This window comes from Colobus angolensis, unplaced genomic scaffold, assembly GCF_000951035.1.
Source record: "Colobus angolensis palliatus isolate OR3802 unplaced genomic scaffold, Cang.pa_1.0 Scaffold221, whole genome shotgun sequence".
NCBI lineage: Eukaryota > Metazoa > Chordata > Mammalia > Primates > Cercopithecidae > Colobus > Colobus angolensis.
In genome coordinates, this window is record NW_012115389.1 from 1,758,072 (window position 1) to 1,780,480 (window position 22,409).

The 22,409-nt window shown below is 37.6% G+C and overlaps 1 protein-coding gene across 2 annotated transcripts in view; it reads left to right on the forward strand.

The window, feature by feature from the left end:
- The window catches only part of RGS17 (regulator of G-protein signaling 17), a 124,858-nt gene extending 103,209 nt beyond the window's left edge, over positions 1-21,649 (forward strand). The window contains exons 3-5 of one of the 2 annotated variants that reach the window (XM_011943744.1): positions 5,692-5,781; positions 7,672-7,906; positions 20,610-21,649. In XM_011943744.1, coding sequence (XP_011799134.1) covers positions 5,692-5,781; positions 7,672-7,906; positions 20,610-20,798 — 514 coding nt within the window. In that variant the 3' untranslated portion in view covers positions 20,799-21,649. The remainder of the gene's footprint in view (positions 1-5,691; positions 5,782-7,671; positions 7,907-20,609) is intronic. The other variant, XM_011943743.1, reaches the window with a different exon arrangement.
- Positions 21,650-22,409: the final 760 nt, after the last annotated feature.

Sequence of the window (22,409 nt, forward strand, 5' to 3'; positions counted from 1 at the left end):
TATTCTATTATAAAAATGTAGAAATGAAAGAGGTGAAGTTCAAATCATAGGTTTAACATTGAGTTTCTATGTGTCTGAAATGTTGTATGTTATGTGGTTACCAGCCCATCTTCTGGTGTCTTTTTGGCTTGGGGTTTTAGTTTTTTTGGGGGGTGGGTAGTCTTTTGTAAGCGAAACATCAGTTCTATTCTCCTTTCCTTGTTGCCCTCTCCCCAAGGTATCTTTGCTAATGGAAGAAAGTCATACTTCTTAGGACAGCCCCCCTCAGCCATAGCAACACCCTGTCTGCAGTCATTAGCAGTGTTACTTTTGTCCTTCCTCTTTCACACTTTGCTGTCAAAACCTTCTATAACAACTCCTTTTTGTTCATCTCAAATTCCAGGGAATTGAGAAGTTACTCTTCATCAAATTCTACTGCAAACTCAGGAGTCTGGGCAACAGCTCCTATGGAGTGATAGCTGTGGGATGATGCCTTAGAGAGGGCATTTATACTCAATGCACTGGATTGTACTAGGAGGTTTAGTTTTCCAAACCTTAAAGAAAAATCATTTGTGTAAACAATTGCAATACCACAATTAACTCTTCTATGTAAAGAGAAATGTCATTGCAGAGTGAAAATGAGCCTGAGACAGGAAGTCAGAAGATGTGAGTCCCAATCCTAGTTCTAATAAATTTGAGTTGTGGGTCCTGTGTAAGTCAACCCCGATAACTGTTTGCTTGTAAATGAAACAAGAATGACTAATAACAACTCCCCTGCTTACCTTCAAGGACCGTTGTGAGGAGGAAGTGACAAGGTAATGTATGAGGTTTTGTAATAATGGCAAAGGAAAAGTCTCTATTTACTCAGGTGGAAATAAAAAGCTCTTTGGTAAATTTGGAATCGGAATTTTAATGTGCAGCCAACTTGCCCTTCCATTCAACTACGCATCTGTAATAATATGTGCCTTTTTGTCACAAGCTTTTATTTTTTGTTTCACATCCTTGTGAAGTAGGTCGTTGCCATTCCCATTATGAATGGTGAAAACAAAGCATGGAAAGCTTATACCATCCTAAAGGAGGTGTATTCTACATTTGGAGTCCACCTCATTGTTTTCTTGGATAACACATACTTTGCTGCCTGTTTTAATCTCCTGGTCCAGCCCTGCAACATCTGATATGTCCATTCTGGTCTACATTTGTATCGTGCCCCTGCATGCTTTTATCCCCGCTCTGAATGAGATCGCCTTTGTCCAGGTCTCCATCTGGCAAACAACTGCCCATTTTCAACCCAATTTAATCATTACCTCTTCTGTGAAGCCTTTCTCAATTCTCTTATGGAAAAGCACAGGTACCATCAAGGGTGTCTAAGAAACCTCATCTGCACAATTCTATCTGCGTTCTTATCACAATGACATGTGATGTTTATTTACCCGTCTGAGCTCCTCAGCAGCAGAGCCTTTGTCTTTTTCATCTTGTGCCAACCCAGGGAACATTGCATGAACCAGTATTTCTTACACATTAGTAAAGTATTGCTAACTCCTGTAGTATTTACTGTGATATCTTGAATGCTAAAATGAAATATTTAAAGAATAATCTACCAACTCATTTTCAGAGCATAAAGGATGTTGATTTCATTTTTGCACCGGGAACTTTGAGGTAGAAGCTGTTAAATAAAAAGAAAAGATTGATGTCACAATGTGAGACTATTTCAATATTGAATAGACTGCTTTTACCAGAGATGGTAGTTCTCTCTTGGAGCCTTGATGTCACACTGTATGAAATTTAGACATCTTGTTGATTCTTCAGTTTAATTTTTCTGTAAATATATGTGGTTTCCTGACCAGCCTCTATCCCAGAGTTACCATGGCTACTGGTAAGTTTTCATCTTCTTTGCAACCATTTTAACAGTTTTTCTTAAGAACCAATTGTTTTCCTTACAATAGAAGACTGTCTTCCAAAACAGACCCTGCTCATATCCATGATGACAGATCAGTAGATAAACTCTATGATTGGCAGCAGGTAATGTTTTGTCTCACCCCACTATCCACACTCCCCTGTAAACAAACGAACAATCCACCCCCATAGAGGGGGGCACATTTTCTTAAGTTCTGAAATGTCCCAAGTGTTTTTCCTCCCTTTTCAAAGTCACTGTTTAGAAAATCTCTAATGGGATTGTAAATGCTTATTTTAATATATTTGGCCAAGGATATTGGCACTTTTCTTCCATAAAGTATTTAAGGTTTGATCAGGACGCCCGCAGTGAGCACTGTGTATGCGTTTAGTTCTCTTTGTGGCTTTTATTGCTTAAAATGTAGAAATGTTAGTTTTAAATGTTACATACATAAAAGTCGGTGGGGGGAGTGTCTCTTCTTGGAGAGATATGGGCTAAAAAAGAAAAAAAAGACCTGTAATTCCAGCACTTTGAGAGGCTGAAGTGGGCGGATCATAAGGTCAGGAGTTCAAGACCAGCCTGACCAACAGGGTGAAACCCCGTCTCTACTAAAAATATAAAAATTAGCTGGACGTGGTGGCAGGTGCCTGTAATCCCAGCTACTCAGGAAGCTGAGGCGGGAGAATCGCTTGAACCCGGGAGGTGGAGCTTGCAGTGAGCCGAGATTGTGCCGTTGCACTCCAGCCTAGGTGACAGAGCGAGACTCTGTCTTAAAAAAAGAAAAAAGTGTCTCTGTGGGACCCTCAAAACTGTTGATCTGGCATATTCCTTTTAGGGCTTTCCTCAAACACATATAACATATATAAGTTGATCTAGAGCAAATATTTCCAGTGAATTATTACCTTAAAAAACACACACACACACACTACTTGGAGCAGAACCAAGTAGGACAGACATTAGTCAATAGCAATACAGTCAAACTGTTAAGTATCAATCCCTTGTCTATTTTCTCCATTTCTCTTTAACTTAAAATGACATTTTCAGCAGTTCTTGATAACTGAAACCTCGCAACCCATTTTTTAAGACCAGTAGTAAAGGACAGTTAATAAAAAGAACAACTTGTCTGTTGCCGAAGTTCAATTTCTTTCTACAGGGCAAGACTGTGGCCAATATTAGATCAAGAGCTGCACAGTGAACAGTTAAACATTTACTGAATGTCTGTTATAAGTAGTTTTAGTCCAAATATGTGCCCATATTTTACCATCTGTAGAAATGAAAGATGTAAACTCAACCTAATATTTCATAATGATGGCTCTAATATGGTAGCATTTGGGATGTTTGTAAATATCACAGAAACAGATAGAAGAGCCAGAATTCATGTTCAGAAACTCGTGATTCATGCCTGTGGACTCCAGATTTGTCACTCTACAGCAAAGGCACAACGGAGAACAAATTTCTCAAAGAGGTTTAATGAAGTGAAGGATACCTGCATCTTGTGTACTGCCTTCTGTGGGACACTGTGTGGAAATGTAATAAAAATAAACTCAAGGAGTTTATTGCTTAAGAAGGGAATGAGAGCTCTTACGCTAGTTGTGTTATAGTGCCTTAATATGTCTCTGCACACACACATAAGCTCAATAAAGCTTGGCAGAATGAGTATCAATTTCCTATTTTAAAAAGAGCTGAATAGAATTTACCAAAAATTTGTACATTTTATATATACAGGAAATTTTATAGAATATTGTCAGCAGTGTATCCCCCCCATCCACTTTTCCCATCATTACTGGAAATACATCGAATTCCAGAGACGAACTCTTTCTTACTCATTAATGAATCTCCTCTAAAATATTTCTCTGACCTATTTGTATATCGACATGGAGGACTGAGGTTTCCTAGGCTATCTAAAGCCACAAACGCAGTCACAGCACTCACATGCAAATACCTCCAAAATTATGCAGTCTCTCTGAATTCCTCCCCAAAACTACACTACGCTGAAGGCTTTGCTGTCTCTAACCCTGGGACTGCTGCCTCCCGCAGGGGTCTAAGGGTCTGTGCAGCGGTTCCAAGGGACCATCCACTCTAGTTTCTGCTCCCCAGAATCCTCTGGGCTACATTACCTTTCCCTCCATGGTTCTATACCAATAAACCTGCGCCTGTCCCTAGAAATGGGTAGAGGCAAACTCAGTGTATTTCGCTATGAAATCCTATGTTTCCTGTGTCCTTTTCCTGACTACAGACTCCTTTTCAATTCCTATTGGGTTCTCTTTTCTCCAGTAACTCTGCTCTCTCAGGTCAGTTTTCCTATCTAGCTCACTTTCTGTTGTCAGAAATTATTCCCTTTGCTCCATTCGCTCCATCCTCGCGCTTGCACTTGAGAATGAAAGAATGAATTAAGGAGACATTGTCTTGGTTTCTCCTATCAGACTTTCCAGATTGAGAATAACTGCTTGTTGGGCACCTCTTCCTAAACACTTTCTTTCCACACCAATGATGTTTAGTGACTCTTCTTTGCATTCACATAGTAAGTGGTCTAGGACCTCAGGGTCCCTCAGCAGCCGTGGTTCATTGTAGGCACTCAAAAATACAGGGTTGTTGAACGGAGTAGGCTCCCAATTCCAACTATACCACCTAGTTAGTGTTCAGTTTTGGGCCGACCTCCCAGATGGGTCTGCACCTCACTTTGCTCATCTGTAAAATGGGGATAGTAATATTAATGGTAAAAGAATGGTGCCCAGCACATAACAGGCACTAGAAAATCATCATTTCCATTGCCTCTTATTTTGAGTAAGTAAGTGAAAGAAGGAACAAATGAGAGATGTTGTCTGAACTTCTTGTGCTCTCTGCCAGGCTCTTAAGCTCCTCGGCTTCTAGACAGTTGGATCAGTTGGCTAATGTAGGAGCTTAAATTTTCCCAAGCCACTGACTCTCCCTACCCTGCTTCGTAGTATCTCCTATGACCTCACCTGTTATTTCTAGTCTACACCTAGAATTTTGGGTGTTCCGCCCTAAAGCACTGCTAAACTTTAGGGAGCAATTGTCATTGGACGATTCTTATTTTTATTCTTGTTCTGGACTACTAAAACCTTCAGCATTATCCTCTGTCCTCTATGATGCTGTAGAATTCCCAAACCTGTGTCACACAGACACAGGCTCCTCCCACCCAGTGCTCACCTGTTCCAAATGCTCAGTTACTGTTCTGTCCCTTTCAAGACATTGGAGATTGGTTTACTGGGGTGAAAGGGCAAAAACAAAGTCAAATATAAATCCAGTAGCTTGATTTTAGCAATTGAAGGAATGATATTATCGGTAACAATAACTTGGTCTGTAAGGAAGGATGATGTAAACTTAGGAAAATCTGTATGAGATTCTGACACATTGTATCTTCTAAGCTCTCAATCGGGGAAAATTAATGGAAAACAGACTATGAATAGAATTAACCAAACATCAAAATGACATTTTGTTTAAAGAGTAAGGTAATTATATGTGTGTGTGTGTGTGTGTGTGTGTATATATAAAAGCATTTAATCATATATCTCAGAAATATTAAGTAATTCAGATTATGTAAGGATGAAGTCAGAATATTTAACAATATCCACTTTTGAGAGTGTGATTTACTTTATAATTTTATTTAAAAATTATTCTTTTCCCTTTGACATGGATTTGCCCATCATTTAAAAATGGTATTGCTCTTTTATACCTTAAATATTATCACATAGTTGAACATAGGATCTCCTGTGAAATGTTTCTCCGGAAAAATTTATTCTTTTCTTCAACTGATTGAGTTTCCCTTGACAAAATTAAAATGTTCTGCTACATTACAGCCTCACTGTTAGGAATGAAGACAGAGGGGAAAATGCGGGAAGACCCACACACACCACAAAAATGGAGAGTATCCAGGTCCTAGAGGAATGGTGAGTGTGAGAACCACATAGCTATTGTTTCTTGTATTTACATGCCATTTACATCCACTGTGTGCCGAAGTATTGCCCCTTGCTTCATGGTACTCTTCAAAATGATTTTGGGAAGTGAATGCAAATTCAATCTGGAAGATGTTATTTTGTCATTGCAGTTGCTTTTCAGCAATTTTTCTATTAGCTATGTTAAGTTATTGGCTAAAACATGGTCTGAATTTACTTTCCTCTTTAAAAAAAAAATAGTGTCATATGAATTAGCACCCAAAATTGTCCTAATTCATTACTTCTCATTTCTGAGAATTTAAGTTTTTAGAAGTGTCTAAACACACACACAAATGATATGGAATGTCCAAGTGAGTGAGGAGGGGCACCCAGCCGGCTCCTGGTTCTTTTTTCCACCAGAGCAGACTCTCCCCACGTGTTTCCTCCCAAATGAGGCACCTATGGACTAAAATCAAAATACAAATAGTCCAGTCATATAATTATAAGTGCTTTCTTTTTCTGCTTTTTATGAGAAGGTTTTAACAATGATGCTTCATGGTAATTTTTAAGCTCTTTAAAATTAAAAATTGTTTTAAGTGAATGAGGAAGTGCAGACATTATGGAATAGTAACAATCTATTTGAAATACCTGGTTAAAAAGTTAAATATATAAAAATATATGTAAAAGTGTATATATATGAATATAAAGGTAAATATATATGAATATATATAAGATATGTATATGAATATATATAAAGATATATATATATATATGAATATACTTCTTTGGCCAATGTCTTTTAGGTTTGAGAATTATTAAATAGATCATTGAATAGGAAAGAAAGATCAGAATCATTTTAACCATAAGACTCTCCAAGCTTCTCTCTTCTACTTCTTTAATGTGTAAGCAAGTGGATTAATTACTGGTGGTTTCTGCAATCACCTCGTCACTAAAAAATCTGTATATAATTTTAAATTCTCTAGTGTCAATGTCATTATAGAAACACTTTGCTTCCAACTGTGATAACTCCATTCATGACTAACAATTTGTACATAGAAAAACTTTTCGTAGAAAAAAAACCTTTTTTTTTAGAGACAGGATCTCACTTTGTTGCCTAACCAGGAGTACAATGGGATGATCATGGTCACTGTAACCTCAAGCTCCTGACTCAAGTGATTCTCCTGCCTCAACTCCCAAGTAACTGGTACTACGGGCACATGCCACCACACCCAGCTAATTGAAAATTTTCTTTTTTTGCAGAGACAGGATCTTGCTATGTTTCCCAGGCTGACCTCAAACTCCTGGCCTCCAGAGATCCTCCCACCTCAGCCTCCCAAAGCACTAGGATTATGGGCATGAACCGCCATACCCAGCAGAAAAATTATTAAAGTTTAGGAAAATATGTGACAAGTGCACACAGTGTTTTCTTATTTTAAATCAAGTGACACATGAAAAAAATGGCCACCAGAGATGAGGGGAAAAAAACCTGTATCTTATGGCTGGAAAACTGAAATCCTGAATAGAGGCAAAGAAAAAATTCATTTTGTCCTTAGTCACTTACGGACTGTTTCTATCAACTTTCAACGTATTGTTAAAGTCTGAACATTTCCAAGCTTCATTAGGAATGTATGACTGCATGCATATTATGTATAGCCCCCTTGCCGTTTGAATGCTTGGCTCCCTACATGCCTCTTATGCCTGTGTGAATTTTTGTCAAAACTCAGAAATAACTGACCTAGTCCTGGCAGATACGTATTTGCCAGATCAGGCTGGACTGAGTGGCAAAGTACTGACCACTAGATGGTAGCAAATTGATAGAATTTCTATCTGCTCCTCTCCTTACCGGGTCTAGCATTCACCAGTCACAAAGCTCCCTTTGATCATGGCCCTGTTCTGTTTCTGCAGCCAAAACCCCACTGCAGAGGAAGTCTTGTCCTGGTCTCAAAATTTTGACAAGATGATGAAGGCCCCAGCAGGAAGAAACCTTTTCAGAGAGTTCCTACGAACAGAATACAGTGAAGAGAACCTACTTTTCTGGCTTGCCTGTGAAGACTTAAAGAAGGAGCAGAACAAAAAAGTAATCGAAGAAAAGGCTAGGATGATATATGAAGATTACATTTCTATACTATCACCAAAAGAGGTAAAAATCTGGAAAACATTGAGGTGGGCTTCCTAAGACCAAGGATAACTGTCAAGGGATGGCTGTCCACATTGTGTAGGGCATGGGGTGTTGAGAGGTTAGAGACTTCACTGGGTAGATAATTCAGCTTCTATTGAGAGAATTTCCTTGAGCACATGGGTGAAGGCTAGGTTTCCCTACTATGCTTTAACTGTTTATCTCTAGCTGACATGTGTGGTAGTTCACTTGCTTTTCAGAACTAACACTAAGGAGCCTGCTTAAACACAATTTGCTGTGACAAACGAAAATGGAAAGAGAGAATGTATTTTAGGGTGGTATTTCCCAAAGCATGACCCCTAGATCATGTGAATAAGAATCCCCTGGGGCATTTGTTTAAAAAAAAAATTATTAAGGCCTAACCAGGGCTTCTGAATCTGCATTTTTGGAAATAGGGCTCAGAAATCTGCACTTTTTACAAGTTTTCCACATATATACTGGTTGGAAAACCTCTGGTATGGGGACTCAAAAAAAAAAAAATCTGACATGTTTGATGATGTTGATGATTGAATCTTTACAGAAATGAAAAATGAGCCTTGATGACCACTAATATTCTTAGGTGGGAAATGGAAATTGTTTTGCTTATTCTAGATTATCTGTTATTGAAAGTGCAAGCATCTTTCCCATTGCCAGAATGTACCTAATCAATAAGCAATACTTCTAGCAACCAAATAGCACTTTTCCATTGACTTTTTAAAACTTAATTTGTTCTTGAGGAATGTTCCAGCTAACAGAGTTAAAAGTATTTGGTGAAGGAGTGGTTGATAGTGTGTCCAGGTCCTTGGAGCTCTGAGTGATGGAGTTCCAGTGGGATTGAAAGCACTTGGAGAACACAGAGGTTCCTAGAATGTCTTCTCTTTTCCATACCAGCCTCTTTTTGTCTTTTTTGTTTCTCCTAAACAACTGTGATTTTTACCTTTGCATTTAAATGGCATGCCCCTCTCTTGTGCACCTGAACGTTTATGGGCTACAGTCATCTGTTCCTCCTCCAATACTTGGCGTGGTTCCAGGCTGCCTTGCACTTCTTGCTTTGAGATCTGTAAAAGAAATTAGTGTCTATTTTATTAATCTGTAAGTTTGGAATGCTACATAAACTATTTCATTTCTAATAAGATATAGAGTACCTAAATTATTTAGTTTTTTTAAATTAGTTAGGTTAAAATGCCATTGATATTCCACAGTGCTCCAGGACTATTGTCTGTACGAAATGAGAAACCCTCTAGAATTAGATGTACAAAGGATTGATTTATTTTTTTATTTCCTACATGAACCTGAAAAATGTATTCATAAAAACAAGGAGGGGAGAATTTGATAAATGTAATACAATGTAACATCAGTAATAAATGTGTAGCCTCAACGCATTTGTTACTGATGTCACACGGTATTTCTAACACTGGTATAATTCTACATCCTAAAACTATATTCTTCAGGCTTCTGGCCTGCCTCAAATTTTAGCATCTAAACAACTCTATTTGTATTTTATCAGAAGAATAATTTTTTGCTAATTTTTATTATTTTAAAGATATTGCATATAGCAAATAAACCAGATGATCTAAATGTGCCCAAATATGTGCTTCTTTTGCCTTTAATTATACAAAGTGGGAGTCCTTGGGAAGATTATCTAGCCCATTTCTGCCCCCAAAGTATGTAAGATGTGACATCTTAAAATGATAGTTGTCTGAATTACTTCGTCCACTCTTTTGTGCTACATCTGTGTCATCTTAAAATGATGACTGTTCCATTCTTTTTCAGTGTTAGGAGAAAAAATATTCTCCATACTATGTACATATAATTCCGTTATTTTTACAGTTTCTGTTATTTAATGTTTAGTTTTTTATGTAAAACATTTTCTTATTATCCACACAGCCCCTGATTTTCTGATGTCACTGATTGATGGAGCTTTGTAAAATACTTAATTTTTTCTCTTTGAGTCATGTTTAGTGTTAAAATAGTGATTATTGAAACATAAACTAGTGCATTTCCATTGTTTTTGCTAAAGTAATAGAGGTTTGTTTTCATCTTTTTTTTTTTTTTTTTTTTTTGAGACAGAGTCTCACTGTGTCACCCAGGCTGTAGTGCAGTGATGCAATCTCAGCTCACTACAGCCTCCACCTTCTGAGTTCAAGCGAATCTCCTGCCTCAGCCTCCTGAGTAGCTGGGATTACAGACACCCACCAACACGCCCAGCTAATTCCTGTATTTTTAGTGGTGACAGGGTTTCACCATGTTGGCCAGGCTGCTCTCAAACTCTTGACCTCAAGTGACCTGCCTGCCTCAGCCTCCCAAAGTGCTGGGATTACAGGTGTGAACCACTGCGCCTGGGCATTTTCACCTAATTTCTTTCTTTTGAACACAAGTTTCACCAGAAAGTCACTAAAATCTCATTTCCTGATCAAGAATGTGACCTTTCCAGAATTACATACACTAATGTTTAGTGTCTTAACCATATTTATTCTCTCCTTTATGTTTCCTAGTACCCGTATTTTGGCCACTACCCGTTCTTTAATATCCTCAAACTATCACAGAGAGAAAGAGACAGAGACAGAGGTGAAATTCAAATTGTTCTAATTTTGCCGACTTGTAATTAACTCTTTATATAGAAATTAATAGACCATTGAAGTGCCATTGTTTAGCCAGCTGATTTCTATCCTGTCAACAGATTAATTAAATTTGATCCTTGTTTAATGACAAAAACAAATAAGCAAAAGTAGATATTTTCAGTTATAAAAGATAACTGTTAAAAAGCTATGTTTTAAACCAAGGTATCATGTTCACTGACTCGACTCATTGATATACTCAGCGCATGGCATGCACTTTCTAGTTATTCCAGAGCCCTTTCAATCTATTATATACCTCACTGAACTTCCTGTGCAAAAAGTCATCCATTTCTAATCAGCTATAATACATTACTAACTTATGACATCGAGTTATCACTCTTCAGATTTTGTTTTCTGACATTGGAGAGAGTACATGTCAGATTGAGAGAGCCCTGATTATACAGGAATTAGCACACTGGACTAATTTTCAGGTGCACAGGATTTTAATCCTGCCTTTGCTACATCCCAGTTGTGTGGCCTGGGATAAATCACTTTACCTCTCTGAGTCTCAACATTCAGTTCATTTGTTTACAAAAATGACAATAAAAGTAAGCACAGAAACTAATAAACCAAATGCGTAATGGCAACTGTAAGGCTATGAAGCTATTGAAAAGGTCTGTTAGGCTGCTCTGGGCTTTCTACCTCTGAAATTCTATACATGTTTCTATTTATTCAGAGTATTTGTGCTACTACTTCTTCCTCTCCACCTAATGGCATAGCTTGTCCATCATGGTCCTCCTTACTGCTGTCCCTACACTGAACCTCAGAATCGATTTAAACACAGTACTCAAGGCAGTTAATACCAATCTGAGTTCCTATTTCTCATTTTGGGGCTAGACAATCTGGGCTTTCTAATTCTGAAATTCTATGCATGTTTCTACTTATTCAGAATATTTTTAAAGAACATGAACATTTGAATCATTATAAAATGGTAATGACTAAAAATTGTGATGATTTTCCTATTAAACAGAAAGCCGTTTTTCTTCACTAGACTTTCATTTTACCTTAATTTGATTGAGTGTTGTGTTCCTCTTTGTTAAATACAGAAAAACAACTACATTTAAAAAAATATTTATATATAGATAACTTTTTCCCTTAATGAAACTATTGAAGTCAATGTGCTAAAATGTTTTATGCATTTGTAGTAATTTGAGCATTATGTTATAAAATAAGAAATATCATCGGGCACAGTGGCTCACGCCTGTAATCCCAGCACTTTGGGAGGCCAAGACGGGTGGATCACGAGGTCAGGCATTCGAGACCAGCCTGACCAACATAGTGAAACCCTGTCTCTACTAAAAATACAAAACATTAGCCGGGCATGGTGGCAGGTGCCTGTAATCTCAGCTACTTGGGAAGCTGAGGCAAGAGAATCACTTGAACCTGGGAGGCGGAGGTTGCAGTGAGCCAAGATCGTGCCACTGCACTACAGCCTGGGCAGAAGTGCGAGACTCTGTCTCAAAATACATACATATATATACACAGACACACACACATACACATTTAAAAGATATTTGCAATTAGGAGGTGATATAACTTCTGTTCTTAGTATAGTGTACATTTTATGAAGGAAAAGGCCAAACTAAAAAAAAAAAAAAAACTAGAAATTTACGCATTTGTTTTAAAAAGTAAATTTTTTGAAAGTGATGTCTTGGGCCGGGCGCGGTAGCTCAAGCTTGTAATCCCAGCACTTTGGGAGGCCGAGACGGGCGGATCACGAGGTCAGGAGATCGAGACCATCCTGGCTAACACTGTGAAACCCCGTCTCTACTAAAAAAATACAAAAATCTAGCCGGGCGAGGTGGCGGGCGCCTGTAGTCCCAGCTACTCCGGAGGCTGAGGCAGGAGAATGGCGGGAACACGGGAGGAGGAGCTTGCAGTGAGCTGAGATCAGGCCACTGCACTCCAGCCCCAGCGATAGAGCGAGACTCTGTCTCAAAAAAAAAAGAAAAGAAAGTGATGTCTTCAAGGGCAAAATACACGAAGATAATAAAGAGGCCTTTAAGTCTAATAGTAGACTTGTTCCACGTAGCAGATTTTGGTGGCAGCTTATATTTATTATTGAAAAGATGTGTTAGGCCAATCTTGCATTGCTATAAAGAAATACATGAAACTGGGTAATTTGTAAAGAAAAGAGGTTTAATTGGCTCACAGTTCTGTAGGCTTCACAGGAAGCATGGTGCTGGCATCAGCTCAGCTTCTAAAGAGGCCTCAGGAAGCTTATAATGATGGCATAAGATGAAGGGGGAGCAAGCACATCGCATGGGCAAAGCAGGAGCAAGGGGTTGGGAGGGGCCACTCACTTTTAAATAAGCAGATCTCGCAAAAATTCACTCACTATCACAAGGACAGCACCAAGAAGATGGTGCTAAACCATTCATGAGAAATCTGTCCCCAGGAACCAGTCATCTCTCACCAGACCCCGTCTCTGACACTGGAGATTACATTTCAACCTGTGATTAGGGTGGGAACCAACATCCAAAGTATATCAAAAGACAAACCTAGCAAAATAAATAACTTGAATAAAAAATATATTTAAAGGCTCTTACCAACTGTAAACAGCATTAAGCTACTGAAAAAGGAAATAATTATAAATCCTTCAACCAATATAAGACATTTATCTGAATTGAAGAAAACTATGGTCCAGTTATGTAGAAATCTGCCTAGTGATGGCGTTGTCATTACCAGGACTATAAACTGGATCTGTCACTTCCTGTCTGTGAGCCACTTAATGACTCACTTTAGTGCGCTGGAACCTCCACATCCCAGTGTTATGAATGAAGGCATGGATGGAGAAAGCCTACCAACCCACGAAATCTGTTACGTTCAAGCTCTGGGGAATGGTAACTGTAATAGTAGTAGGAGTTTGCTTTTTCTGATTTTTCTAAATTCCCAGTTACCCTCTGAGAGAAAACAATAATAGAACTATTTAAACACCAGAATTATCTAAAAAATAATGCTTATGTGATAGACATGCAGATTCTGTGTGTCCATGTAGATATGTCTTTAAGTGAAATTATGTGAATTTAGCACATTCAATGATTTAATTCAGTTTTCCTAAACAGAACTCACTTGACTGTATTTTCCTAAATGTATTTTTTATGCACACATATTATCATTCAAAAAATATTTATTGACTGCTTACTGTGAGGCAAGCACTGGGCTAGATATTAGGGATATGATGATAAACAAGAGACACTGGCCGATCCCTTCATGGAGCTTACATTTTAGAAAGACAGACAAATCTTGTTGAAACAAGTAACTAAAAATTGTGATGGGCTGGAGCTTGAATTAGATGGAATAGAAGTGGTCAGGAAAGGTCACTCTGAGAAGGTAAAATTCAAGTTGATGCAAAAGCCAAACACATTGGGTTTTATCAAGATGATGTCATAATTATGATCAGTTATTATTAATTACTTTACATTAGCTTCATTATTTGCACAGTGCTCTTACATATATTATTACAGTCTGAGTCTCACAGCAATCTTTCAGCCACGAGGACAGATGGTACCACTTTATAGCAAAAGAAACTGATTTTCAAAGAGGTAAAATGAATGTTTGAGGACATCAGAAATATATCTGGTAGAGATAGAATGCTAGCCCGAGATCTTCTGATTCCAAATGTGGTGCTTTTCCAACTACACCATGCTGATTAGTTCTTCCATTGCCTATTATTTTCTTCCTGATGTTACCATAGATTTCTATAAATCCAACTGTAGAACTTCACACATGATGAGAAATAGCAACCTTAACCACAGGCCTGAACCCTCCCCCTAGACCAGCAGGAGATACTCTCCTATTATCCAGACACCACCAAGAATATTACATTACAGTTTACCCTACCAATCATCTTTGTTCTAAGACATAAATTCAAACAAAATAAAACGTGACTAAATGTACACAAAGCAAAAATTTATTAAAATTGATAGGAGGATCATGTATTCTTTCGATTTATAAAATTTAACATAGGAATACCAAATTTAGTTCAAATTAAAAACAGAAAAGAAAATTTCCAGTGGTAGACGTTATCATTGGTAAAATTTGATATGGACTTATAAAGGGAAAAAATTAATCAGAATTTTACTTGGAAAGGAATTCTAAATAAAGAAACTTCAGTAACAGTAAAAATAAGAGAGAAAAATGGAGAAAACACTTGGTTGTGATACATGAAAAACATTGTTCAGGGAATTAAATAACGTAAAGAAGGGTTCTCTATGGAAAAAAAGACTTTCAGTGAAAATTCATGATTCTTGTATATTTATGCCAAAAATGTCCATAGGATCAAATTTTCCCTTGCATCTTGATGACTAGAATTAAAAGGCAGGGTCAAAAGTTGGTGTACTCCCTTTCAGCAATGCTAACCTACCTTCATATCCTCCTTCAATGAATAGGAAATCTAGTAAGATTAACTAGAGTATATGACTCAGTTTAGCCCAGATTTTCCCAAGCCACACTAACAAGATTTCTCTGTCTTCATTCTCCTCGCTTTACCTCCATACTCTTGTTGAACAGTTCACTCTCATGACTATTTGCTTGCAAGTCCCTTGCTTTTCTGCCTCCCTGCCTCCTACTCCCTGTGAGAATGAATGCTTCCAAGTTCACGGAGACCTATTGCAAAGTCACTTGTGTCTTTAAAACTTCAGTTGCTGTGTCTCAACATTGCCGGACTTTTCAGTACTGCTACAACTGCCAGTTAAATGCGGTCAAACCTATCATGCTGTCTTGTGTCCTATGTCACAATGGTGGTGCTATTGTGCTATAAATTCTGTTATTGCTGGAATGCACTCTTTCCCTGACACCACCTCGGTATGAGTCTACCTGGCCTGAGTTAAGAGGAGACGTGCATTGCCTGAGGATAGCTCTTATCTTGTGCTACTCAACTTTCTCTTCCCTTAGGATGAGTTCTATGCAGGAAATTCCTCAGTCCCTCATGTAGTGGAGCCCAGATAAGATGGCTTTAGAAGCCATCCAGACACACCTGAATCCTAGGGTGACTGTGGCCCAGGCCCAGCTGGGATCCACCACCAATACCTTGTATTATAGATGATCCACATTCTGAAGCACAAAGATGCTACAAGATGAAACAATAGATTGTTATCCCCATGGGGCTTATCCTTATTATTTGACCTCGCTACACTTCTTTTGACTGATCGACAGCCTTTTCAGGCAAACAACCTGCTATTAAGGTAAATATTTTGTTCTTTAAATAGTAATAACAAATGCATTTTCATTATAGATTACTAAATATTGAACTGTATGACTTTACGATATTTCACTACTGCTTTTAGCTTGCAAAATTAAAAATTAAACAATGAGGACATAAGACATTTAATAGTTTGTTATTTTATTTGTCTTAAGATAATATGAGTCTTAAGATAATATGAGTCTACTAAGAAGAAAGTTTTACACTACATTTAATGATACTATTATTTAAGAAGTAAATGACCCCCCTTTTTAAAATCACTAATGTAAAGTTTCCTGCTCCATTGAAACAAAAAGTTCTCTTAAGTTTGAAAGAAAGCACCATTTCTAAAAACAGAGGTGTTTGGTAAGATTTTACCTTACCATAACATGATGTTTCAGAATAAGATAAATGAGTTTGTCTCAGTTTAAGCTCCAGTGTCAATATTTCCCTCTGGCATATAAATGCAAAAATATAATTTTAGGTAAAATAAAAACGTTGGAGAAAAATATTCTGTACTTTTTAAAATTACTTTGTACTTGATAGTGACCTCATGTAGTAATAACAGAAAATAAAAATTGAACAATTCATTTCCAGAACATTTTTATTTTTGAAGAATTCCCAACAAAGACAAATGTGTAGTTCAGCCAAGTAATGTTTTTTAGACTTGCTTCAGCAAGACTGCAGGTTCAATTACAGACAACCTCAATAAAGCAAATATCACAAAACAAGTCGCACAAATATTTTGGCTTCCCAATGCATATAAAATATATGCTTGGCCAGGCACGGTGGCTCACACCTGTAATCCCAGCACTTTGGGAGGCCGAGGCGGGCGGATCACGAGGTCAGGAGATCGAGACCGTCCTGGCTAACAAGGAGAAACCCCGTCTCTACTAAAAGTACAAAAAATTAGCCGGGCTTAGTGGTGCCTGTAGTCCCAGCTACTCGGGAGACTGAGGCAGGAGAATGGCGTGAACCTGGGAGGCAGAGCTTGCAGTGAGCCGAGATCGCGCCACTGTACTCCAGCCTGGGCAACAGAGCGAGACTCCGTCTCAAAAAAAAAAAAAAAGATACGCTTATACTATACTGTAGTCATAGTATAAACAATATTTAGCAATAGCATAGCAATAGCATTATGTCTTAAAAATGTGCATACCTTTATTTTAAAATTCCTTATTGATTAAAAACTGCTAACAATCATCTGAGCTTTGAGAGAGTCATAATCTTTTTGCTGGTGGAGGAAGGGTCTTGCTTCGACATTGATGGCTGCTGCCTCATGAGGCTGGTATTGCTGAAAGTTGGGGTGGCTGTGGCAATTTATTCAAATAAGACAACAATGAAGTTTGCCACATCAATTGACTTCCTTTCGTAAAAGATATCTCTATAGCATGTAATGCTTTTTGGTAGCATTTTACCCACAGAAGAGCCTCTTTCAAAATAGGAGTCAATCCTCTCAAACCCTGCTGCTGCTTTATCAACTAAGTTTATGTAATCTAAATCCTTTGTTGTCATTTCAACAATGTTCACAGCATCTTCGCCAGAAATAGATTCCATCTCAAGAAACCGCTTTCTTTGCTCATCTATAAGAAGCAAGTCCTCATTCTTTAGAGTTTTATCATGAAATTGGAGCAATCAGTCCCATCCTCAGGCTCCACTTCTAATTCTAGCTCTATCACCATTTCCACCACATCTGCAGTTAGTTCCTCCACTAAAGTCTTGAACTCCTCAAAATCATCCAGGAGGGTTGGAATCAGCTTTTTCTAAATTCCTGGTAATGTTGATATTTTGACCTCCTTTGATGAATCACAAATGTTCTTAATGACGGCCAGGTGCGGTGGCTCACGCCTGTAATCGCAGCACTTTGGGAGGCTGAGGCGGGCGGATCACGAGGTCAGGAGATCGAGACCATCCTGGCTAACACGGTGAAACCCCGTCTCTACTAAAAATTACAAAAAATTAGCCAGGCGTGGTTGTGGGCGCCTGTAGTCCCAGCTACTCAGGAGTCTGAGGCAGGAGAATGGCGTGAACCCAGGAGGCGGAGCTTGCAGTGAACCGAGATCGAGCCACTGCACTCCAGCCTGGGGGACAAAGCGAGACTCTGTCTCAAAAAAAAAAAAATGTTCTTAATGACTAGAATGGTGAATTCTTTCCAGAAGATTTTTCATTTGCTTTGCTTAGTTCCATCAGAGGTATCAATCACTATGGCAGTGATAGCCTTATGAAATGTATTTCTTTTTTGTGCTAATTTCCTTGTGCATCTTCATCAAAGCTCTTGGATGATGAGAAGCATTGTCAATGAGCGGTAAAACTTTCAAAGGAATCTTTTTTCTTTGAGCAGTAGGGCTTGACAGTGGGCTTAAAACATCCAGCAAGACATGCTTTAAACAGATGAGCTGTCATCTAGGCTTTGTTGTTCCATTTATAGTTCACAGGCAGAGTAGATTTAGCATAATTCTTAAGGGCCCTAGGATTTACAGAATGGTAAATAAGCATTCATTTCAGTTTAAAGTTACCACTTAGTATTAGCCCTTAACAACAGAGTCAGCCTGTCCTTGAATCTTTGAAATCAGGCATTGACTTCTCTCTAGCTCTGAAAGTCCTAGATGGTATCTTCTTCCAATGTAAGGCTGTTTTGTCTATATTGAAAACCTACTGTTTAGTGTAGCCACCTCTATCAATTATCTTAGCTAGCTCTTCTGAATAAATTACTGCAGCTTCTACGTTAGCCATTTGCTGCTTCACCTTGAAGTTTTATGTTATGGAGATGACTTCTTTCCCTAAACCTCATGAACCAACCTCTGTGAGCGTCAAACTTTTCTTACACAGCTTCCTTACCTCTCTCAGTCTTCACAGAATTGAAGAGAGTTAGGACCTTGCTCTGGATTAGGTTTTGGTTTAAGGGAATGTTGTGGCTTGTTTGATCTTCTGTCCAGGCTACTCAGACTTTTTAAATTTCAGCAACAGGCTGTTTTGCTTTCTTACTCACATGTCCACTGGAGTAGCACTTTTAATTTCCTTTGAGAACATTTCCTTTGCTTTCACAACTTGGCTGACTTTCAAAAGAGGCCAGCTTTTGGCCAGTCTCTGCTTTCGACATGCCTTCCTAAGTTTAACCATTTCTAGCTTTTTATTTAATGTGACAGATGTGTGAATCTTCCTTTCACTTAAACACTTAGAGGCCACTGGCGGGTTATTAATTGGCCTAATTTCAATATTGTTTTCTCTGTGGGAAATAGGGAGGCCTGAGGAGGGGGAAAAAGATGTGGGAATGGCAGGTCAGTGGAACAGTCAGTATTCACACCATAGTCATCAATTAAGGATTAACTAAGTCTTATATGGGCATGGTTCATGGCCTCCTAAAACAATTGCAAAAGTAACATCAAAGGTCACTGATCACAGGCCACCTTAAAATATATAATAATGATGAAAATTGTGAAATATTATGGGAACTACCAAAATGTGACACAGAGACACAAAGTGAGCACATGGTATTGGAAAAATGGTGCCAGTCGACTTGCTTGACACAGGATCGCCAGAAGCCTTCAATCTGTAGCAAACACAGTATCTGCGAAAAACAATAAAGGGAAGCACAGTAAAATGAGATGTCCCCATATGAGTTGGTCTGGCTAAACCACAGAAATGTAGTCTGGATTGCCATCTCCCAACAAATCTAGTAGCCATCCCTGGGGTGTAGCAAATCAACCCAATTCCATGTGGTCTATTGAGCTCAGGAACCTGGGGACACTAGATGGAATAGGAGAGGCTTCAATAAGAGACTGTATTAGTTCCCAGACTTAGTCCAAACAGTGGTGGGAAAAGAAGCCAGAACTAAAAGGCGTTTGCAGAATGCTTATGACAACATGTTTAAATATAAATATGGAAGGTTTGTATGTGAATATATCATGAAATAACTATGGTTCACAAGTCCTATTCCTTGCCAAATAGTGAGGATCGAGGAAAACAATCTGGACTCTGGTTATTTACCACTTGTAGGGTTGTTCTAACATGGTATTTCAGCGCAGGGCTTTAGTTCTGTTCCTCCAACCATGCCTTTATTGCCAAGTATTTTTCCCCATTTCCCTTTCCAACATATTTTACCAGTTCCAAGAGGATTTGCATTTAGTGAGGAAGAGGGAAAATCCTAAATCATTGCAGAATTTAATTTCTGTACACTTTTCAAATAACACTGTATTGATTATCTTAATGTTTATTCTGCATTCCTATTCCTATATCTCCTCTCAAAGATTTCACTCCAAACAGTTGATCTGCTTCATTGTTAGTAAGAGGTCTTTGGATGTATAAGAATGTTTGCTAGTCCTTGCCAGGCAGATGTGAGACATGAAGCATACCTGCTCATTGCATGCCCTGCTACACTCTTGGTTTCCTACTTTTGACACAGTAGGACTTGTTGGGATACAAAACTGTGGGGAGTTGGCATTTTATATGCATGTTAATTTTTGCCAGGGAACTCTTTTCTGCCAGTAGATTTTTTATCTTCTTATCAATATTGCCAGCCTCCACCAATCACAGAATAGGAGGAGGTGAATTCATATTCTAGCTAGGAAATTTCAGGTACCTCAACCATGATTAGAAATTGTCAAAAACTCCTGAATGAATGCATAGAAACTGTAAAACCAAGTAAGCAAAGACATCTGTAAACTAAATTTCTGGTTTAAAAGACTTAATTTGCTTTTTTTGTTGTTGTTTAGTGCAAATTTTGAAGGAGAAAAGTACATAAGGTTTTGTAGTGTGAAAAGATGAACTCAAGACTTCTGGTAGTTGGATTTGCTCTTTGAAGTTTCTCTAAAATGTCACAAACTTACAGTTACTTAATTGAGGTCTTTTGAAAAAAATGTTATTTAATGTATTTGCTCTTGTTTCTTTTTAGGTCAGTCTTGATTCTCGAGTTAGAGAGGTGATCAATAGAAATCTGTTGGATCCTAATCCTCACATGTATGAAGACGCCCAACTTCAGATATATACTTTAATGCACAGAGATTCCTTTCCAAGGTTTTTGAACTCTCAAATTTATAAGTCATTTGTTGAAAGTACTGCTGGCTCTTCTTCTGAATCTTAATGTTCATTTAAAAACAATCATTTTGGAGGGCTGAGATGGGAAATAAAAGTAGTTAAATAACATCAGAAACTGAGTTCCTGGAGAACTACAGTTTAGCATTCCTCAGGCTACTGTGAAAACACAACCATTATGGTCTTTGTCTCCATTTTTATCAAGGTTTTCCATGGTTAAGTTTGGAGAAAATACCACACAAAACAATGAATTGCCAAATTGTTTGTTTTATTCAACACTCATTCTACTTGCAAGCAAAGTGTATTTGTAGTCCTATGAACAGTCTCCTCGTGTATCTCCAGAGACTGCATGTGCAAAGTAAAACTGCTTCATTTGCCACGTAGTTGTTGTAATATTTAATCCAATAGAATAACTTATATCTGTATTTAAGGACTTTTGTGCAATATGGTCTTAAGAAATAATTGCCAAAAAAATCGGCCATGGTTTGCATTTTTTAACATAATCTAAGACAGAAAAAAGCAATTTTTACAATGTAACAATGGTATTCAACATTCTATATACTGTGTTTAGTACACTAATTTTGAAGCCAATATTTCTGTACATGAAAAAGAGCTATTTATCTGTTTGTTGGAAAATCCTAATGGGGATTCCTCTGGTTGTTCACTGCCAAAACTGTGGCATTTTCATTACAGGAGAGTTTACTATGCTAAAAGCAAAAAACAAAAAAACAAAAAAAAAAGAAGAAAAAAAGCACAAAACAATTTGAAGATATCCTATCTCAATGACAAATCAAAGAGTCATACTGCTTTTAATTGTAATAGAAGAAAATGAATTTATGTATATATCAGATGTCCAATACTGTAATTAATTTATTAAAGACTGGCTCTCCAGTTTTAAAATGGTTGTGTAAAGTTATGTAATTCAGCAAGAAAAAAATAATAATAAGCTTGATAACTTAGTTTTGGAATATAAACAAAAGGACTTAATAAAGGAATGCCTACATGTAGCACTGTAAAACATTTTGATAATAGCATCTGTCCTGTGGCATATTTTCCTTGAAAGTGAAATCCAGTGAAAAGCTGTTTTTACCAGGAAAAGTTTTATAAGGGTTATGAAGAAAATAATTCTCTACTTCAGACCTTAACTGTTTTCACAGAGTATCTTAAGGATGACATTTTAAAGATGTTTAAACCAAACTATTAGTTTTCATCCATAATTAAAAGGCAGTACAGTGCTCAAATTTTCCAGCTGCCATATTATTTTTTATAAGTACACTAAATCTTTATGACAAAACACTTGCCTGACATTGTCATGTACTTCTGACCTTCAAGGAAACAATATTCTGTCATGCAGAAAAGTGATAATTAAAATAATCAGTGTCATATTTATATCAAAGTGTTACATTTGAATATTGATATCCCCCGAAGACTATTTTTTTAATATTAAAGTGAATGAATATAATACTGAGTAACCTAAAATGAAAGTTTTAAAAAGATTTATATCCATTGAGAACACTGGCCTTATATTAAGGATGATATTACAGTTACAGGTTTTCTTTGTCATTTTTTTAACTACCTCTCATTTTTTAATTTATTAAGCATATTTTTTAAAAAACGAGTGTGGGGGTTTGTTTTTAAATTTATTTTACTTGAAAGGTTG